The sequence below is a fragment of the Ips typographus genome, linkage group LG3, assembly GCF_016097725.1.
Source record: "Ips typographus isolate SLU linkage group LG3, UJ_Ityp_2.0, whole genome shotgun sequence".
NCBI lineage: Eukaryota > Metazoa > Arthropoda > Insecta > Coleoptera > Curculionidae > Ips > Ips typographus.
Genome location: NC_138424.1, coordinates 18,248,369 through 18,267,926, shown reverse-complemented (window position 1 = coordinate 18,267,926; position 19,558 = coordinate 18,248,369). Strand labels below are relative to the sequence as shown.

The following is a 19,558-nucleotide window of genomic DNA, read 5'->3' as shown; positions in this document are numbered from 1 at the left end:
TCCTCTTCAATGAGATCACGTAAAATTCTACCATATAGTCTGCTCAATGTGCTTGTAACCGAGATGCCCCGATAGTTATTGCAGTCCAGTTTATTTCCTTTTTTGTGAATGGAGGAGATGAGAGCCATTTTCCATTCCTTAGGGACGGAATGTCTCAACAGTAAGTTAGATAGGAAAATTGCCAATCTGCTTACCCTATATGAACGCTGTACTCTGGAACCACTTTCTACTCAAAATTTAGAAAAACCCGAATAACATTGCACAATCCAACAAAATCCTGTATGAAAACTCAACAAAGTGTGGCCCTTTTCAAGTTCCACAAGAATCAGGCCGAATAGTCCTCGAGGCTGATGAAATTGAAAAGAAGAAGAAGAACAAACTTGATTCTGTCCCTAACCTATCTTTTATTAATTTGGCGGTTGTTTGTGTTTACTGTTTGGTCAGTTTGGCGCCTTTGCCTTTACTTACATTAAACTTTGCATCCTTTTGCAACAGACCAGTGTCGTTTATTTGTTTTGATACACACATTTCCTGTGTTACTGTAAACATAAACTTGTGCTTGTTTAGCAATCTTCTTTACAATGTATATAAGGGTTAAAGCAGATTGGCTTGAAGAGTCAAAAAAGGAGTTTATAATCACACTATCCAAAACGACTTCCATCCAAGAACTGAGGAAACTTATTCAAAAAGAAGTCAGCGTGAAACCAGAAGTGCAACGTCTCTTTTATAGAGGCAAAGAAGTGAGTACTAGTAGCAATTGGTGTAATCGAAACCATTTGTGGTGTCTTTCATCAATAATGCTTTGCAGTTAGTCGATGGTCAGATTCTGAATGACTATTCGGTTTTGCCCAATGATGTTATTATCCTTATAAGGCGACCGTTTGTGGAGCCTCAGAAAGATGAAAACAAATTAAAAGCAGAGGAAAATATGTCAACAGCCAAAGAAAGTCCCAACCCTACTATAAAGGAGGAAACTGTTAAATTGGTTGAGGCTGAGTCAAAGTATTATAAAGTAGGAGACTTGGTTGATGTACGAACTTTAGATAGCGGGGCTTGGTTTGAGGGAGTTGTGGATCAAATTTTGAAGAAAGAACATGATGAAGTAGAGGAAGATAAGCTAGTTTTCAGGATTAAAAGGTAACTTTAGAGATAACAACTTTAATAAAGTGAAGCTAATTGAGTTTGAATTAATCCCAATTATGATTTTTATATTTGCTGTAAACAGTTATTGCTTTAATTATGATAATCTTGGTAGGGCCACTGCACCAATAATTGACCAATTTTAAGTAAAGATCTAAATAATAATTTTTTTTATACCTACATCTACCATTCAAATTTAAATAGGAATACAATGAAAAATTATGAATTTTGTAATTGGACTTTTAAAAATTTTCACCTTCTCTAGTGACTAAACTGTACCCCTAACCCATCAACTTTTATACCTCAATAGAAAGCTCATTTCATTGGCTTTACATTGACATATAAAAGTTTATACAAAGTGTGGCAAATAAGCTGGTTATTGGCGATTGAACGAAAGAATGCACCAAAAAAGTCATGGAAAAATTAGTCACCCTCTAGCGGCTGAACTGTCTAACCTATCCATTCAAATTGGGAGACTGTTAGAAAGCTCATTGCATTGGCTATCCATTGACATATAAAACACTACTAAAAATGGTGCAAATAAACGAGTTATTGGAGATTGAACAAAAGGGTGCACGAAAAAAGTCATAAAAAAGATAGTGAACTTTGACGCTCTCTAGCGGCCAAACCGTCTAACCTATCAACCCATGTTGGGAAGTTTTTAGAAAGCTCATTCCATTGGCTTTCCATTGACGTATAAAACTGTAGCAAAAATAGTGCAATTAAGCGGGTTTTTAAATATTAAACAAAAGGTTACACCAAAAAAAATTGGTCAAAGTTGACGTCCTCTAGTGGCTAAACGGTACCACTAACCAATCGACTTTTCTACGCCAATGGAAAGCTCATTTTATTGGCTGTCCATCGACATATAAAAATATATACAAAGTGTTAGAAATACGCGTGGTATTTACGGTTTACAAACAGGGTGCCCCAGAAACACTTTTTGACTGGTTAGGCCTAATTTGACCCTGGAAAATTAGGAAAAATCGATTTTGCAAATGACTATTTTCGTAAGGGTCAAATTTGCCTGATAAGCCTCCACTATTCCAATGGTTTTGCGTTATATTGGCCACTTAGTGCAAGCGAAAATCGACTTTAATGATTTTATTTCTACAGTTTTGCTACAGCCCCCCTAATTTGACATTGTGCTAGGTTTGTGCCAAATATCAGGGCCGTACCTGACCGATTTAAAAAAAAATTCTCAAATAAGTTAGAGTGGTTACAGTCAAGAAAACGTTTAGTTAGCTTTGGAGCCCTCTGGTGGCCAAACGAAGCACCCTATCAACACAAATAGCCATTTTTTGAAAAGCCCATTATATTTTCTATCCGCTGATATATAAAAGTCTATACAAAGTGTTGCAAACGAGTTGTTTGACAATAAAGAACAGTTTTGACTGAATTTGACAGCTACTACTTTAACCTTCAATAACTCGATTATTTTAACAGTTACAGGGTGGTTCAATGTATCAATTTAAAGAGGAATGTTTCAAATAAGTGACCTAATACAAACTTACCTTAATTTTGAACAGAGAATCAGACAAAAGGAGTGTTCAAATTAAAAACGTCCTTTTTTAGAACTGACCTCTTGAGCTCTTTTTCGACCATCCTGTATAATATATTTTATCGTTTTTCTTCACCCATTCTTAGAACAAACCTTGTATAACAAGACAAAACACAAAAACCCAGGAAAAAACGTTTCTTGATATGAATAAATTAAAATTATTGTTTTGGAGACTGAAAATATTAAATTTTACATAGAACGGTAAATATCTCAGAAACGTATGACATTAATACACGAAACATGTCTAGAATATGACGTAGTATCCAAAAATGCAATAATATACAAGGTGTCTCATTTAAATTAAGCAGCAGTTGATATCTACTTCCGGTTAAATTGTTGCAAGCATATTTTCTTATTAAAAAAGGTTTTTTCGGGCTTTCCAGGCGTGGTAATTCAGAAAATTAGTGGGTAAAGTTAGGTTAGGTTAGTTTTTGGGAATTACTGGGCATTACAAGGAATTAGTGGACATTATTGGCATATTAGGAATTAGCGTACAAAATTGTACTCAGCAGTTTACCTCTCGGGTCTATCACACTTTTTTGGGACATCTTGTATAATTCAAGTAAGTTGCATTCAAATCTTTAGAACAAATTCTACAACTTTTGAAAAAATCATAAACAACAAAGTTAAAGGGGGAGCCGTTTATAATGGCACACCCTGTACATAAGGGGGTCCAACGAAATGCCATAAAACAGCTGATCGAAATTCTCTGCCAACATTCGTTCTTATGGGAGTTTGAGCAGTTCAAAGCAATTTATCTTAATTTTTGTAGTTTTCTATCCTATTTTGATTTGTATCGTTTACAGTTACTAGTATACAGTGTGTCCAGGGTAAGGAAACGGTTAGGGATACAGATTTGGTTAAATGGGAAGAAAGTTGCCTAATCATAGCCTTAATAAAATTACCTTTAGAGAACGTCAATTTGTTTTTTAGTTTTTGAGATATTTTGAAAAAAGTAAATTTTTTTATTTTGCGTTTTTTGTGACGTTAATATTGGACTTAAACCAAAAACAAAGACACTTCCCCATAGCAATTTTTAATGCACTTTCAAGTGGCGTCATCAGTTTTTAATTTCGACGTTTCGTCTTTATGGAACCGTCATCAACTTCGTTTCTTTAAATACGATCCTGATGTTTTTGTGTTAGATTCTGAGAGTACTTTTTATCCTGAATTCAATGATGTAGGACACTTTATGGTTTAATTTAGTTTTACACTGTTTTTCGGGATTTACAAAAAAAAATATTAAGGTTTTGTAATTGGTTTATGCCAAACTTGGTACTAATTTAATCCAAAAACGTTAATATTATTAATAATACACCGGGAAAAGACAAAATAAAAGCCAAAATACTTAAAAGCCTATCTCAAGAAGCCCACAATCTGATCCTTACCCAACTTAACCACTGCATTGCAACAAACAAAATTCCAAAAACATGGAAAAATGGCATAGTTATTCCCATACCAAAAAACGGACTGGACAACACACAAACACAAAACTACAGACCAATAACATTACTCCCGGTATTGAGCAAAGTTTACGAACATATAATAAAAAACAGACTGCAAAAATTAATTGGACAACATATCCCAGCTTCAAAGAGAATCACTCCACTATTCATCTACTTTTTGTCTTAACAAACAACATCCAAACTACTCACCTTAACGACGGCAAATCAGCATGTTTATTTATGGACATCAACAAAGCCTTTGATAGTGTCTGGCATAAGGGTTTACTGTACAAACTATACGAACTTCAAACTCCCAAATACTTACTTTACATCATCAAAGACTTGTTAGAAAATAGACGATTTCCTTTCCTTTCCTTTCTCTCCAGAACAAGGACTACCTCAAGGTTCACCGCTTTCGCCTTTTCTCTATAATGTTTACTGCCATGACATATACAATCACAACCTACAAAACAAAACACAAATAGACAAAACGGCATACATACTACAATACGCTGACGATACCACCCTCACTGTCCATGATAAGACTACTGAAAAAGCGGTAAACAGACTCCAGTCACTCACAAACAACACACTGACATGGTTTTATAAATGGAGACTAATACCTAACGCGACAAAAAATCAGCTTTTGCTTTCCAATCACAGAATTAACATAAACTCTCCTACCATAACAGTAGACGGCCACATAACTGAACCAAGATCTTACGCAAAATACCTCGGCATTACGATGGACCATAAACTTAAATTCACAAAACATGTACAAAACATCAGAACAGAAATGACAAAAAGAACCAAACATTTTCGCTCACTGACCTACAAGAACAAAGGAATTAGGACAAAGACGGCTACAGAAATTTACAAAGCAATCTGTAGATCACTATTTGACTATGGCAACGTACTCATGGCAAACGCTTCAGAAAGAACTAAACGACACATACAAACAACCGAACAAATCGCCCTAAGACTGATAACACGGATAAGACATCCCCAAAACTCACTCCACAATCCTCAAAATGAGTTACTGTACCAGCGCACAATCTTAACTAGAATAACAGAAAGACTAATACGAATTCAATCGAAATGGAAAAACAACCAACAGAACTGGACCATACTAAATTCTCTTTGCCTCACAAGACAGACAAGACAATCTCGTTTTCTTTCTCCATCGACGACTCTACTCGAACACTTACAAACATAACACAACACAACAAGACAATGATAAATGTAACAAAATGTAATTTTAGGTTAAGATAAATTTTTGTAATACTTTGTTTTAGATTATTAATTATACCACAACTTAAAGTAAGCCTAAACCAACAAATGTACACAAGGACAGAAAGACCATTCCGGTCGATAGCCTATTTCGTAATGAAATAAAGATTGTTTATATACCTATATACAGGGTGGTCCAGTTTTAAATGTCAATAATTCACCATTCTATAGCCCGTTAAAAAATAAGTTAACATACATTTTATGTCATTTTCCTGAAAAGTGCTTCCCAAGAAAAATACAGTCCATAAATGTTCAGTTTAAAAAATCAGTTTCTTGTCATAACTGTCAGACCGCTGGAGCAATTTTAATCAAATTTAGAACAAATACATATGAAATTAATACTTCCATTAATCGAAACTGTCCAGTGGTGTAAATACAAAAAGATGGTTTTCATTTTTCTGCCTTATATTCTATGTCACTGAATATTTTTCAAAATTTTCCGTTTTTTTTTACTTTTTCAATTTTACAAAATAAGTATCTCTTACAAAACTCTGATTTGAAGTTTTGTTTACGAAAAAATTGAGTAATTACGTTTAAAGACCCAAAACCAACCCAACCCAACAAAAAACTTGTCTTGAAAACAGTGAAAATTTACTTGAGAGGCTTACAAACTATCTTTGTAGTCAGATAAGTTGAAAAACTTGTGGAAACTGACTTGTAGCCATGAAAAACTACTTTTTCTAAAATTTTTTACAACAAATTTACACATTTCAACCTTGAAAATTGACTTGGACACCAAAAAGTGACTCTGAACTAATGAAAAGTGACATCAAAGGCTTAAATTTTGCATTTGAAGTAAGTTTTCATAATTTGAAAATACATTTAAAAAATTTAGGCTTGAAAATAGTCTTAAATACAGGATATTTATATTAGATTCATGAAAATTGACTTGAAGACTAACTTTTCAGGTTTTTTTTGCTTTGCTTTTCATTTTCTTAGAACTCTGGACCATTTTTAGGGCTTTAAAACTGCTTTCAGCTTGGTAAATCGAGTTTTAGGGTTATCTTCACCAAGTTTTTGACACAGCAGACTTAAAAAACTATTTTTACATTTTTCGTAGGCTTAAATATGCCATTTCATGCTTTATCAGTATTAATTTGACTTCTAGACGCTTCACTGTGCTTTAAGACTGAAAAATCGAAATTGAAACTATTTTTATAGTAAAAGTTAAGTTTCAGACTCTCCATTGATGAAAGTAAACAATTTTGGCATTAAATGTTACGATATTAGTCTAAAACTTTAATTTTAAGAATAAAATTAGTCTGACTGTCTGATAGTTGTAGCAAAAATTTTGAAGGTCTGTGTTTTCCTTAGGAAGCGTTCTTCAGGAAAATGACATAATGCGTGTCAACTTATTTTTTGATGGGCTATCGATTGGGGAATTATTGACATTTAAAACTGGACCACCCTGTATATATTAATAATAAATTATTCATGCTTTGTCAAAATTTTTTTTTTAATTCAGCTTTAATTTGTATTTATTTTTGTAGCGCGGCCCACACTAGTGTACTTCCCTTTGAGGAAGATGCCACATTTGAAAATGTACGACCTAGGAGTTATTACACTTTTAAAATTCCCGAATTAGAGCCAGGCATGACAGTTCTGGCTAACTTTAACATTGACGCGCCTAAAGAACGAGGTTTTTGGTAGGGCGTTTGCCTAATTCTGTATTCATCCGGGTAATCATCCAGTTAATTTAGGTACGACCTTCACTTAGACAAAGTGGACAGCGTGGACATAATAGGGAGTATTTGCATAGGCGACGAAAGAATGATCGATTGCAATATCAAGTTTATTCAAGAGTGTATGAGGATTGAAACTCCAACCCTATTAGCTGAGCAAAGTGACAAGCCTCGCACACATAAACAGCGTAAGATACATTGTACATAGAAATTCAACTAAAAACTCACTTTTCACTTTTCAAAAATAAGGAAAGTACCCGTATCACTGTAAAAAATGTAAAGACGACCTGAACAAACTGTGCCGAGAATGCGGGTGTAACGTGTGCGCGGGTAAACAGAACTGGGACAAAATAATTTTGTGCGACGAGTGCGAATTGGGTTTCCACATTGAATGCTTGAACCCTCCTCTGGAACAAATTCCAGACGACGATTGGTAAACTGTTCCCGCAACTTTTTCCAAACTCGTTCTAAGTGTCTGTTGTTCCAATAGGTATTGCCCTTCGTGCAAAACGGACGATTCGCAAATAGTAAAGGCGGGAGAAAAGTTGAAAGTGAGCAAAAAGAAACAAAACATGCCGAGTAACACGTCAAAAACCAAAAAAGACTGGGGCCGCGGCATGGCTTGCGTTGGTTTCACTAAGACCAACGATAAAGTGTCCAAGTCACATGTGGGCCCTATTCCTGGGGTCGAAGTTGGTTTTTGTTGGAAATATCGAGTTGGGGTAAGTTTTCAAAATCTATATTAAGTAGATTAGGGAGTAATGCCCGGTGAAGAACACAGGGTGGTTCAGTAAAAATCTTGTAGGTGTCAGTAGCTACGTGGAAAGGAAATTTTTTCAAGAAACAAAAATTTTTTCGCGTTTACCAGTGGCGCGCGTATAATTTTTTAAAAACATTTTCGAAAAAAATATTACCCTTCTAGTTTTTTTTTAACATAAAATTTTTATTAAATTCCTTGTTCAATTCTAAAAATAAAACCCCTTATATTATTTTTTGCTACGACGCACCGCTTTCGAGTAAAAAAATAAAAACCATCTTAATGCGTGCCTAAAATTAAATGCTGTTTTAATTTAAATTGTCAAATTATTAAAACTTAGTTCAAAGGCGGCTGAAATCTTTTGTTTATGTTTATCTCTGATGATAAAGAATAACCTGTAGTTAGTTAAAATTAAATTTAAGTTATTTTTTATTTTGTGTTTTTTCAGTAAAATTTTGACACCCTGTATCTTCGTTATTGTTCATATTTCGAAAAAGCGTCAAAGGAAAAAAAACTTATTTTTTGAAGCCCTATTCGCAGGTGAAAGGAAAGCACCAACTTTGGAATCACCCTGTATAATATGAGGATTATCATATATTCATCCTCCTGGAGCAAAATAAACAAATTGCCAATATTTTTGAATGATTGTAACTTTCTTATTTGAGCTCTTATAAATTTCGCTAAAACGTCATTAGAAAAAGGATTAAAAATACTACAAAATGAGCCAAAACTGGCCTCTCTAGCTCTTCATGTTACCGAGATATTGAATTTTAAAAAGTAGTAAAAAATTACTTCTGATACCCCCCACATTTTCAAATTTTTTGAAATATGAAAAATTTTAAAGTGTCTTTTTTCTACTTGTTTTACCTAATTTAAAATCCTTTAGGATAAATATGCCTTTTTCTGTGCATTGGAACCATCCTGGAGCAAAATAAAAAATTGCCAAAATTGCACTTTTTGCAAAAATCGCATTTTTTCCAGTTTTGAATGATTGTAACTTTCTTATTTGAACTCTTATAGATTTCGCTAGCTAAAACGTCATTAGAAAAAAGGATAAAAAATACTACAAAATTAGCTAAAACTGGCCTCTCTAGCTCTTCATGTTACTGAGATATTGAATTTTAAAAAGTAGTAAAAAATTTAAAAATTACTTCTGATACCATCCACCTTTTCAAATTTTTTGAAAAATGAAAAATTTTAAAGTGCTTTTTTTGTACTTGTTTCACCTAATTTAAGATCCTTTGGCATAAATATGCCCTTTGCTGTGCATTGGAACCCTCCTGCAGCAAAATAAAAAATTACCAATATTGCACTTTTTGCAAAAATCGCATTTTTTCCATTTTTGAATGAATGTAACTTTCTTATTTGAGCTCTTATAAATTTCGCTAAAACGTCATTAGAAAAAGGATTAAAAATACTACAAAATGAGCCAAAACTGGCCTCTCTAGCTCTTCATGTTACCGAGATATTGAATTTTAAAAAGTAGTCAAAAATTACTTTTGATACCACCTTTTCAAATTTTTTGAAAAATGAAAAACTTTAAAGTCCTTTTTTTGTACTTGTTTCATTTAATTTAAGATTCTTTCGTATAAATATGTCCTTTGTTGTGCATTGGAACCTTCCTGAAGCAAAATAAAAAAATTGCCAAAATGGCACTTTTTGCAAAAAACCCATTTTTTCCATTTTTGAATGATTGTAACTTTCTTATTTGAACTCTTATGGATTTCACTAATAAGCCATTAGAAAAAGGATAAAAAATACTACAAAATGAGCCAAAACTGGCCTCTCTAGCTCTTCATGTTACCGAGATATTGAATTTTAAAAAGTAGTAAAAAATTACTTCTGATACCCCTCCTACCTTTTAAAATTTTTTGAAAAATGAAAAATTTTAAAAGGCCTTTTTTGTACTTGTTTTACCTGATTTAAGATCCTTTGGTATAAATATGCTTTTTTCTGTGCATTGGAACCCTTCTGGAGCAAAATAAAAAATTGCACTTTTTGCAAAAATCGCATTTTTTCCATTTTTGAATGATTGTAACTTTCATATTTGAACTCTTATAGATTTCACTAATACGCCATTAGAAAAAGGATAAAAAATACTACAAATTGAGCCAAAACTGGCCTCTCTAGCTCTTCATGTTACCGAGATATTGAATTTTAAAAAGTAGTAAAAAATTACTGTATACCCCACCTTTAAATTTTTTGAAAAATGAAAAATTTTAAAGTCCTTTTTTTGTACTTGTTTCATCTAATTTAAGATGCTTTGGTATAAATATGCCCTTTGCTGTGCATTGGAACCTTACTGGAGCAAAATAAAAAATTGCCAAAATGGCACTTTTTGCAAAAATCACATTTTTTCCATTTTTGAATGATTGTAACTTTGTTATTAGAATTCTTATAGATTTCACTAAAACGTCATTAGAAAAAAGATAAAAAATACTACAAATTGAGCCAAAACTGGTCTCTCTAGCTCTTCATGTTACCGAGATGTTGAATTTTAAAAAGTAGTAAAAAATTACTTCTGATACCACCTTTTCAAATTTTTGGAAAAATGAAAAATTTTAAAGTGCTTTTTTTGTAGTTGTTTCACCTAATTTAAGATCCTTTCGTATAAATATGCCCTTTGCTGTGCATTGGAACCCTCCTGGAGCAAAATAAAAAATTGCCAAAATTGCGCTTTTTGCAAAAATCACATTTTTTCCATTTTTGAATGATTGTAACTTTCTTATTTGAACTCTTATTGATTTCACTAAAACGCCATTAGAAAAAGGATAAAAAATACTATAAATTGAGCCAAAACTGGCCTTTCTAGTTCTTCATGTTACCGAGATATTGAATTTTAAAAAGTAGTAAAAAATTACTTCTGATACCCCCTCCTACCTTTTCAAATTTTTTGAAAAATTAAAAATTTCAAAAGGCCTTTTTTGTACTTGTTTTACCTGATTTAAGATCCTTTGGTATAAATATGCCCTTTGCTGTGCATTGGAACCCTCCTGGAGCAAAATAAAAAATTGCCAAAATTGCACTTTTTGCAAAAATCACATTTTTTCCATTTTTGAATGATTGTAACTTTCTTATTTGAACTCTTATTGATTTCACTAAAACGTCATTAGAAAAAGGATAAAAAATACTACAAAATGAGCCAAAACTGGCCTCTCTATTTCTTTATGTTACCGAGATATTGAATTTTAAAAAGTAGTAAAAAATTTCTTCTGATACCTTTCACCTTTTCAAATTGTTTGAAAAATGAAAAATTTTAAAGTGCTTTTTTTGTACTTGTTTCATTTAATTTAAGATTCTTTCGTATAAATATGTCCTTTTGCTGTGCATTAGAACCCCCCTGGAGCAAAATAAAAAATTGCCAAAATTGCACTTTTTGCAAAAATCGTATTTTTTTCATTTTTGAATGGTTGTAACTTTTTTATTTGAACTCTTGTAGATTTCACTAAAACGCCATTAGAAAAAGGATGAAATATACTACAAAATGCGCCAAAACTGGCCTCTCTAGCCTTCATGTTACCGAGATATTGAATTTTAAAAAGTAGTAAAAAATTATTTCTGATACCACCTTTTCAAATTTTTGGAAAAATGAAAAATTTTAAAGTGCTTTTTTTGTAGTTGTTTCACCTAATTTAAGATCCTTTCGTATAAATATGCCCTTTGCTGTGCATTGGAAGCCTCCTGGAGCAAATTGAAAATGGCCAAAATTTGCACTTTTTGCAAAAATCACATTTTTTCCATTTTTGAATGATTGTAACTTTCTTATTTAAACTCTTATGGATTTCACTAATACGCCATTAGAAAAAGGATAAAAAATACTACAAATTGAGCCAAAACTGGCCTCTCTAGCTTTTCATGTTACCGAGATATTGAATTTTAAAAAGTAGTAAAAAATTACTTCTGATACCCCCCACATTTTCAAATTTTTTGAAATATGAAAAATTTTAAAGTGTCTTTTTTCTACTTGTTTTACCTAATTTAAAATCCTTTAGGATAAATATGCCTTTTTCTGTGCATTGGAACCATCCTGGAGCAAAATAAAAAATTGCCAAAATTGCACTTTTTGCAAAAATCGCATTTTTTCCATTTTTGAATGAATGTAACTTTCTTATTTGAACTCTTATTGATTTCACTAAAACGTCATTAGAAAAAGGATAAAAAATACTACAAAATGAGCCAAAACTGGCTTTTCTAGCTCTTCATGTTACCGAGATATTGAATTTTAAAAAGTAGTAAATTACTTCTGATACCACCTTTTAAAATTTTTTGAAAAATGAAAAATTTGAAAGTGCTTTTTTTGTACTTATTTCACTTAATTTAAGATTCTTTCGTATAAATATGTCCTTTGCTGTGCATTGGAACCTTCCTGAAGCAAAATAAAAAAATTACCAAAATGGCACTTTTTGCAAAAAACCCATTTTTTCCATTTTTGAATGATTGTAACTTTGTTATTATAATTTTTATAGATTTCGCTAAAACGTCATTAGAAAAATGATAAAAGATACTACAAATTGAGCCAAAACTGGCCTCTCTAGGTCTTCATGTTATCGAGATATTGAATTTCAACAATGAGAGTATATGGATACTAAATAACAGCGAAACTAATGTTTGAACAATTATTTTTTTTTACCAACTTCGAAAAATATTTACAATGAGAGTATACGGAGAATTATTATGGATTATTCAATATTATTGAGATTATGTTGGTATTATTGTATTATTCCAAATTATACTGATATTATACAGTGTGTCCCAAATTGGTTCTACATGTATTGGGATCTCTGTAACCGTAAGAGCTACAGAGTCGGTTAAATGGGGAAAGTTTTAGAGAATTTTATGTGAAACTTATTTCCGGTTTCCAAATTAAATTATCTTTCTCCGTTTTCTGGAAAATTGGGAAAACGTCAGAGGCTGCATTTTCAGCACTTTTTAACAACGTCAAAGAGAGTTTTGAAACTAAGACATTATGACGTAGAACACGTTGACGTAATTAGAAAAAATGTATCGTCATTGGTTTCCGACATATGGATGATAACTTTGTAAATTCTTATGGCCGCCTTCAAGAAGATATCATCCATATCTCGGGAACCAATGACGATACATTTTTTCTAATTACGTCATCGTGTTCTACGTAAAAAAGTGCCTTAATAATGTCTTAGTTTCAAAACTCTCTTTAGCTTTGTTAAAGAGTGTTAGCCTCTGACGTTTTCCCAATTTTCCGGAAAACGGAGAAAGATAATTTAATTTGGAAACCGGAAATAAGTTTCACATAAAATTCTCTAAAACTTTCCCCATTTAACCGACTCTGTAGCTTTTACCGTTTTCGAGATCCCAATACATATTAGGGATTATTCTGTATTACTTGGATTATGCCGTATTATTCAGATTATTATATTATTATTAGTATTATTGCATATTGTTAATATTATTTGATGAGTAACCCCAATATTATTCAAGGGTCACACCTTTCGGTTCTGTGACTGACCAATTTGAGTGCTGATGATGGCCTAAAGGGCCGAAACCGGTTCACAAAGGATCAATAAATATTTGCACGTAGCATACGATTTTTACTGAACCACCCTATATTGAGTAGCAATACAAATTACTATACAGGGTCCTGCATTTGAACTCATTTAAATTAAATTTCGTATTAAATAATAATTCAGTTTTTATATTTTAAAATTAGTCAAGCAGGGTTAAATGGTGCATTCTGTATATTATTAATTTTTTTTTTTTAATAATCCTATTGGTTATATGGTAAACAAGATTTGTTAAAATAATGACACATTTAGCCAACACCGATTTCGACAAAAACTTTCAAAAATCTGTAAATTCCAAAGTAGAACTTAAAAGAAAGAAAGAAGAAAGAAAGTTACTTGAACATTCCTATTTTAAGTGAAAACAAAACTCAGAGTCGATCTCCACAAAATATTTATTAAGTTGTTATTTGCCTGACATCTTCAGAGGCTTAACTAGAGTCACAGTCTGCTGGATTCTTGTGGGAATATGGACTACTACTTTTCCAAATCCTATTTTAATTGTTCATAAACATTTGATAATGCTAATTTTCAGTTCAAAATCAAATTAAAAATTGTATAACCTAGCGCACAAACAAATTTGTTAAACTGTCACAGAAAAATAGGACGAAATTTTTCCTGATTTTTGAGTGGCTTTCGCTTCAAATTTGAGTGGTTTGGATTTTTTTTTGACGTTTGAAAGGTATTTTCTTTCTTTTTCTGATGACTTCAATCATATTTGTACGATTTGATTGAATGTTGGATGAGAATACACACGATACTGCTTTGCAGTATGATTTTAAATTCAATCGGGTCAGATCAGGAAAATGTTAATTTTAGGATCTCTTATTGCACAAACAGAAATTGCTAATTCGAAAGGTTCGGAAGATTTGCCCAACTTTAGAAAATACTGTTCAGCTTTTTAAATCTACCGCTAGGGAGCGTTTGAATACCACTAAAATGAAAAATACCTTAAAACTCTTAATACCCTAAAACTGTGGAAAGTACTCACTTTCCACACGGGTGGAAAGTAAAATTTTCATCTTTCCACCTGGTTCACACATAAAATAGTATATTCTATATTAAGAGCGGAAAGTATATATTTGCCGCTTGCACATGAAATTTGCAGCTTTAGGCGAAGCCGAACGCTGCAATCATGTAAAAGCGGCAAAAGTACTTTTGGCTCGAAATATAGACGATATTTTTTCGACGACTGCTGTGGGGTGGATTAGAAGGACAACTCGCATCATTTTCGTCGCTCGAACTCATTGTCACCGATAAATCACTTTGACGGAATGTGGTTATTTCAAACAGGTATGTCAAGCGTTGTTATGGAAACGCCGAAAAAAGTTGGTGAGTAGATTGTTAGTAGAAAGCGAAAACGCTCTAGAGCAGAAAATCTCTCTTTCTGCTCGCGCGCGGCAAATAACCCCTTTCTGCTTCTAAATGGAAGCGTACATGAGGTACTTTCAAAGTAAGTCGTCGAAAAAATATTTTTTATTTTCCTAAATAATAAAAGCAGCCAACTTTTGACATCTAATGTGAACAATTTACGCAAAAAAAACGTCATTTGGCACTTTTTTCTTCTTTTTGTGCTTATTTGCTGCTATTTTTTGTATTGATTAATTTACAATTGAAGCTTTTCAAGCTATATTGAGATATTGAAGGTTTCTGAGAGACAAAAACATACCAATTATCTGTTGGAAAATGGTTAAGTATTAATTTACAAATTTAAACTGACCAAATAATTTCCAAATGCTTCAAAGTAGTCTAAGAAAATGTAAAAACATTCCAAAACACTATATAAGCTCCAAAATGTCTTGCAAAAGCTTACAAAACAGTCTTGAAGCTTCCAAAAGCTTTCAGAACAGTCTAAAAACTTTCAAATGTTTTTCAATTTGTCTATAGAAGCTCTCAAACGATTTGAAAACAGTCTAGAGCAGTTTAGCAGCTTCCAAAAGTTTCTAGAACCGTCTACAACGTTTCTACACTTTACAAATGCTCAAGTGAACACAAATCTGGTGTCTGTTTTGCTGTAAATGTCGCTATTTTGTCACTTTTACAGTTTTCAAGACATGGCCCCCCTTAAAATTATATTTTGACAAATGACACTTTACGTCACATTTCTACCATTAACCTTAACTAACTAAGGCAGTTAAAGACAATTTTCAAAATTAAAAAATTTTCCAAAAAAATTTATAGGGTTACTTACCCTCTAAAAATGTCAAAAATGTAGTTTTTTATTTTTCAAGGTCGACCGGTGCCTTGTACGGTAAAATGTTATATTTAATGAAAGTTGCGTCTCTTTGAGAGGCATACAAGAAAAAAATTTCACACTGCTAACTCAAACCGTTTTCGAGATATTTGGAAAAATGTCCGAAAAAAGATAATCAAGTATGACGCCCCCTAGCGGCCAGACGGGGCAAGTTAGCGGTGCCCGCTCAACGTCACGTGATAGCTCCAATCATTAGCTACTTACGATCATTTAATGTGTCTATATGGAAAGTTTTAACTAATCAAGTTATTCGCGATTTTTTGGGAAAATGCACCAAAATTTTGTCCAAATGAAGGTTTTTCCTGGCCTACTATACTGACCGCCGCCTTAATTAAAGCGTAATATTTCGAAAACGGTTAGATTTACATAAAAACTACAAGAATGCAAAATTGTTCTTAATGGACCACTAAACCAAACTACGTAACGTTTGAACCTCGATACAGGGTGTGCACGAAATTGTTAGTAAGTCATTATTTTTGCTCACCCTGTACACAATTTTTTGCTCTACACCACTGAAAAGAGAAATTCAAAACGTTTTTTTTTTTGATTGGTTAAACCTCCCTGAACTCCCAAAAATAACCAAGATACAGGGTGTTCAATTCTTGAACTAATTTTCGGTAAAAAGTGCATCTAAGTAGTTTTTGGAAAATATCTCGAAAACTATTAACTCGAAATGTTTCTCAAGCAGTCGAAAGCCTTCCAAAAGCTTTTAGAACGCTCTAAATGATCTTCAACTAGTCTAGAAGCTCTCAAGGCAGTTTAAAAGCTTCCATAAGTTTCTAGAACAATCCATAAGTTTTCAAATGCTTTAAAAGCAGTCCAAAAACCTTCAATGCTTTTTAAATTCTCTAGAAACCTTCCAAATGGTCCTAAAGTAGTCTAAAAAGATTTCAAAATACTACAGAAATAACTCCAAAAGGCTTCTAAAGCAGTTGAAAGTATTCCAAAAGCTTTTACAGCAGTCCAAATGCTTTTCATCTAGCCTAGAAGCTCTAAAATCATTTCAAGACAGTCTAAAAGTTTCCGTATGCTTTTAGAGCAGTTTAAAAGGTTCCAAAAGTCTCTAGAACCCTCTACAAGGTTTCAAATGCCTTAAAAGCAGTCTAGAATCTTCAATGCTCCTAAAGTAATCTAAAAAGATTTCAAAACACTACAGAAACTCCAAAATGCTTCTAAAGTGGTCGGAAGTTTTTCAAAACGGTCTAAAAGATTCCAAATGCTCTTCAACTATAGTCTAGAAGGTTAGGTTAGGTTAGGTTCCAAAAAATTACAAAATTGTCTAAATTTTCCAAAAAATAATAGAATCGTCTAAGAGTTTCCAAATGTCTCTAAATCATTCCAAAACCTTCCAAATGCTCCTTAAGTAGTTAAAACAAATTTTGAGAATGCAAATTTCCAAAACAGTCTAAAATCTTCCGCGGCAGTTTAAAAGCTTCAATTGGCATCTCTGAAAATAGATTTTTTTTACAGTTTTTTCTGCTTTTTGAGAAAAATTAATTAGCTTTTTAAGCGCTTTTTTTCACGATTTTAGTGCTTTTTAATCCGGACTCGAGTTATTACTATACATACCTGGTTGAAAATCACCCTTTTTGAAAAAATATTATAACTTTTTTGTTCGCAAAAACGGAATACTAGATGTGTCATTTTTTAACCGAAAAAAATATAAATAAATTTAATGAGTGACTAACTGAATTAGGCAGCGGAAGCAGGAGTACATCGTCCGCCTGTAGCTGGAATTCATGGCAAAGAATCAGACTGCGCTTACAGTGTTGTACTGTCCGGAGGTCGGTTACTAGTTATTTCATTTTTAATTTCGCCAGAAAAAAACAAAAACGATACTTTTTTTAGGTTACGAAGACGACATAGATTGGGGCGACGAGTTTTTGTACACGGGAGCGGGAGGTCGCGACTTGTCTGGCAATAAACGCACTAGCAATCAAAGTTGCGATCAAACACTGACCAGAACAAATAAGTTGGTGTCTTTTTGTTTTTTTTTCTGCGTTAAAATAAGAAAAACTATTTCTCTAGGGCGTTGGCTTTAAATTGTAACGCAAAATTTGACGACAAAAAGGGGGCTGAGGCCGAAGATTGGAAAAATGGTAAACCTGTTAGAGTGATACGCAGCTCTCGATTGGGCAAATATTCCAAGTATGCCCCCGAAGATGGGTTTCGCTATGACGGTTTATACAAGGTGGTCAAGTATTACCCGGAAAAGGGTAAATCCGGTTTTATTGTGTGGCGTTATCTGTTCAGAAGGGACGATCCAGCGCCTGCGCCCTGGGAAAAGCACGCTAAACAATACGATATGATTGTAAGTTGCACGAGTTTTAGTTGCCTTTTAATACATTTAGGTTATAGTATCCGGATGGGTGGCTGGAGGCTAAACAAAAAAAGGAGGAGATGGAGAGTGCATCAAAAAAAGGACAGAAACGAAAGTCCAGTCTGATTGACATGCTCACTGACAACAAAAAGAGGAAAGTCAGCAAATTTGAATTGGACGCGGATATTCTGACGGCTATTAAAGAAGATACGGTGAACGAAAAAGTGTGGAACGTGTGCCTGTCCTTTGTGGAACAAGGAAAGAAAGCGTTTCTAGATAAAGTCGAGCTAGAATTTTGTTGCTGTATTTGCGTCCAACTCATTTACGATCCGATGACTTTTAAATGCGGACACAGCATGTGCAAGGTTTGTTGGCGTTTTTAGAAAGACAACTTTGCAGTAAATAGTCGGTGAATTGCAGACATGTTTTCAAACAGCTGCCAAACATTCTACCAAGGACACTGTTCAGTGTCCTCATTGTCGCGAAGACATAACTGACAAAGACAAGTTGGGTGACGAGTTTGAAAACCCAAAGTTGCAGGCGGTTTTAAATTTACTCTTTTCTGGATATGGAGCCCGTTGATCTAGGTACTTTTATATTTTTAAATACGTTGGCTGTGAGAATGATCAGTTTTTTTTTGGTTATCCTCAACGCGGGATGTTTTTTTAGTTTTTTTTTTATGTTAAGTTGTAGTAATGTGAAAGTTATTTAACACAGCCACTTAAGTTTGTTAAACTAGATGTAGCAATATGTTTTTTTTTGTTTTGCCATTTTTATACGTTTTAACTAGCTACTAGTATTTTTTTTAAAATAAACGAAAATTTTCATTTCTAGCTTAGTTTTACTTGGGAACGTATCAGCGTTTTTCAGTTGTCAGGTAAGTTGGTAATAGACACTTTAAGTGGCAGCAAAACCTTATATGTCGTTATTTCACCATCTGCACATACAAAAATAAGGGGTTTAACGTATTGCTGTGTAACGTAACTTTACGGGCTATAACGTGTACGTTTTACGCAACTCTCAGGCCAGGCGCACATTGAGACGCATGCGACGCAACACAGGCAGGGCAGATTTTTGTTTCATGTATTAAACAGTGTACGCACGCATATTAAGACGCAGCACAGCATAGGCCAGGAATGCCTCAATAAAAACGGGCCTATTGTTACGATTTTCCCGTGGGTTTACACAAAGTCAATTTAACTGAACAATTAATAAATTTATTTACTCTTTAAAACACTCCGTACAATAATTAATTCAGCTATTAAAAACACTACTATAATTCCACAATTATTCCACTATTTAAACTTTACCGCGTTCCCAATCGCTTCGCGATTTGCCTCGAATATCAAAGATGCTTCCAGGTGTCGCTTCCTAACTGTGGCCTACTTTAACACGCGCCCGGCCAGATATTGCGGCGCATCGGTTTCATCGAGTATCGAGCATAGTAGGCCCAAACCGTAACACTATTAATAACCTTTCTATGGCGTGAATTTCCGCTTGAAAAATGCTAGGGAACTGGCCCATGGGTTCGGAGTATTTGGTGGGAGGCCCGTAGACTCCTGCTCCAGTCTC

At 33.4% G+C, this 19,558-nt stretch overlaps 1 protein-coding gene and 1 long non-coding RNA gene across 2 annotated transcripts; one reads left to right on the top strand and one right to left on the bottom strand.

Annotated features, from left to right (window-relative positions):
* Positions 1-410: 410 nt before the first annotated feature.
* Positions 411-18,817, top strand: LOC145725848 (E3 ubiquitin-protein ligase UHRF1-like). The gene is made up of 11 exons (XM_081974741.1): positions 411-740; positions 809-1,137; positions 6,927-7,082; positions 7,137-7,306; positions 7,368-7,551; positions 7,609-7,840; positions 17,363-17,450; positions 17,515-17,638; positions 17,695-17,977; positions 18,025-18,351; positions 18,407-18,817. The coding sequence occupies exons 1-11, from the start codon at positions 582-584 to the stop codon at positions 18,566-18,568; spliced, it is 2,214 nt and encodes a 737-aa protein (XP_081830867.1). The 5' UTR covers positions 411-581; the 3' UTR covers positions 18,569-18,817.
* LOC145725852 (uncharacterized) lies at positions 14,996-15,330 on the bottom strand. The gene is made up of 2 exons (XR_014177419.1): positions 15,272-15,330; positions 14,996-15,210 (listed from the first exon to the last, which is right to left on the bottom strand). It is a non-coding gene; the product is annotated as an uncharacterized LOC145725852 (long non-coding RNA).
* Positions 18,818-19,558: the final 741 nt, after the last annotated feature.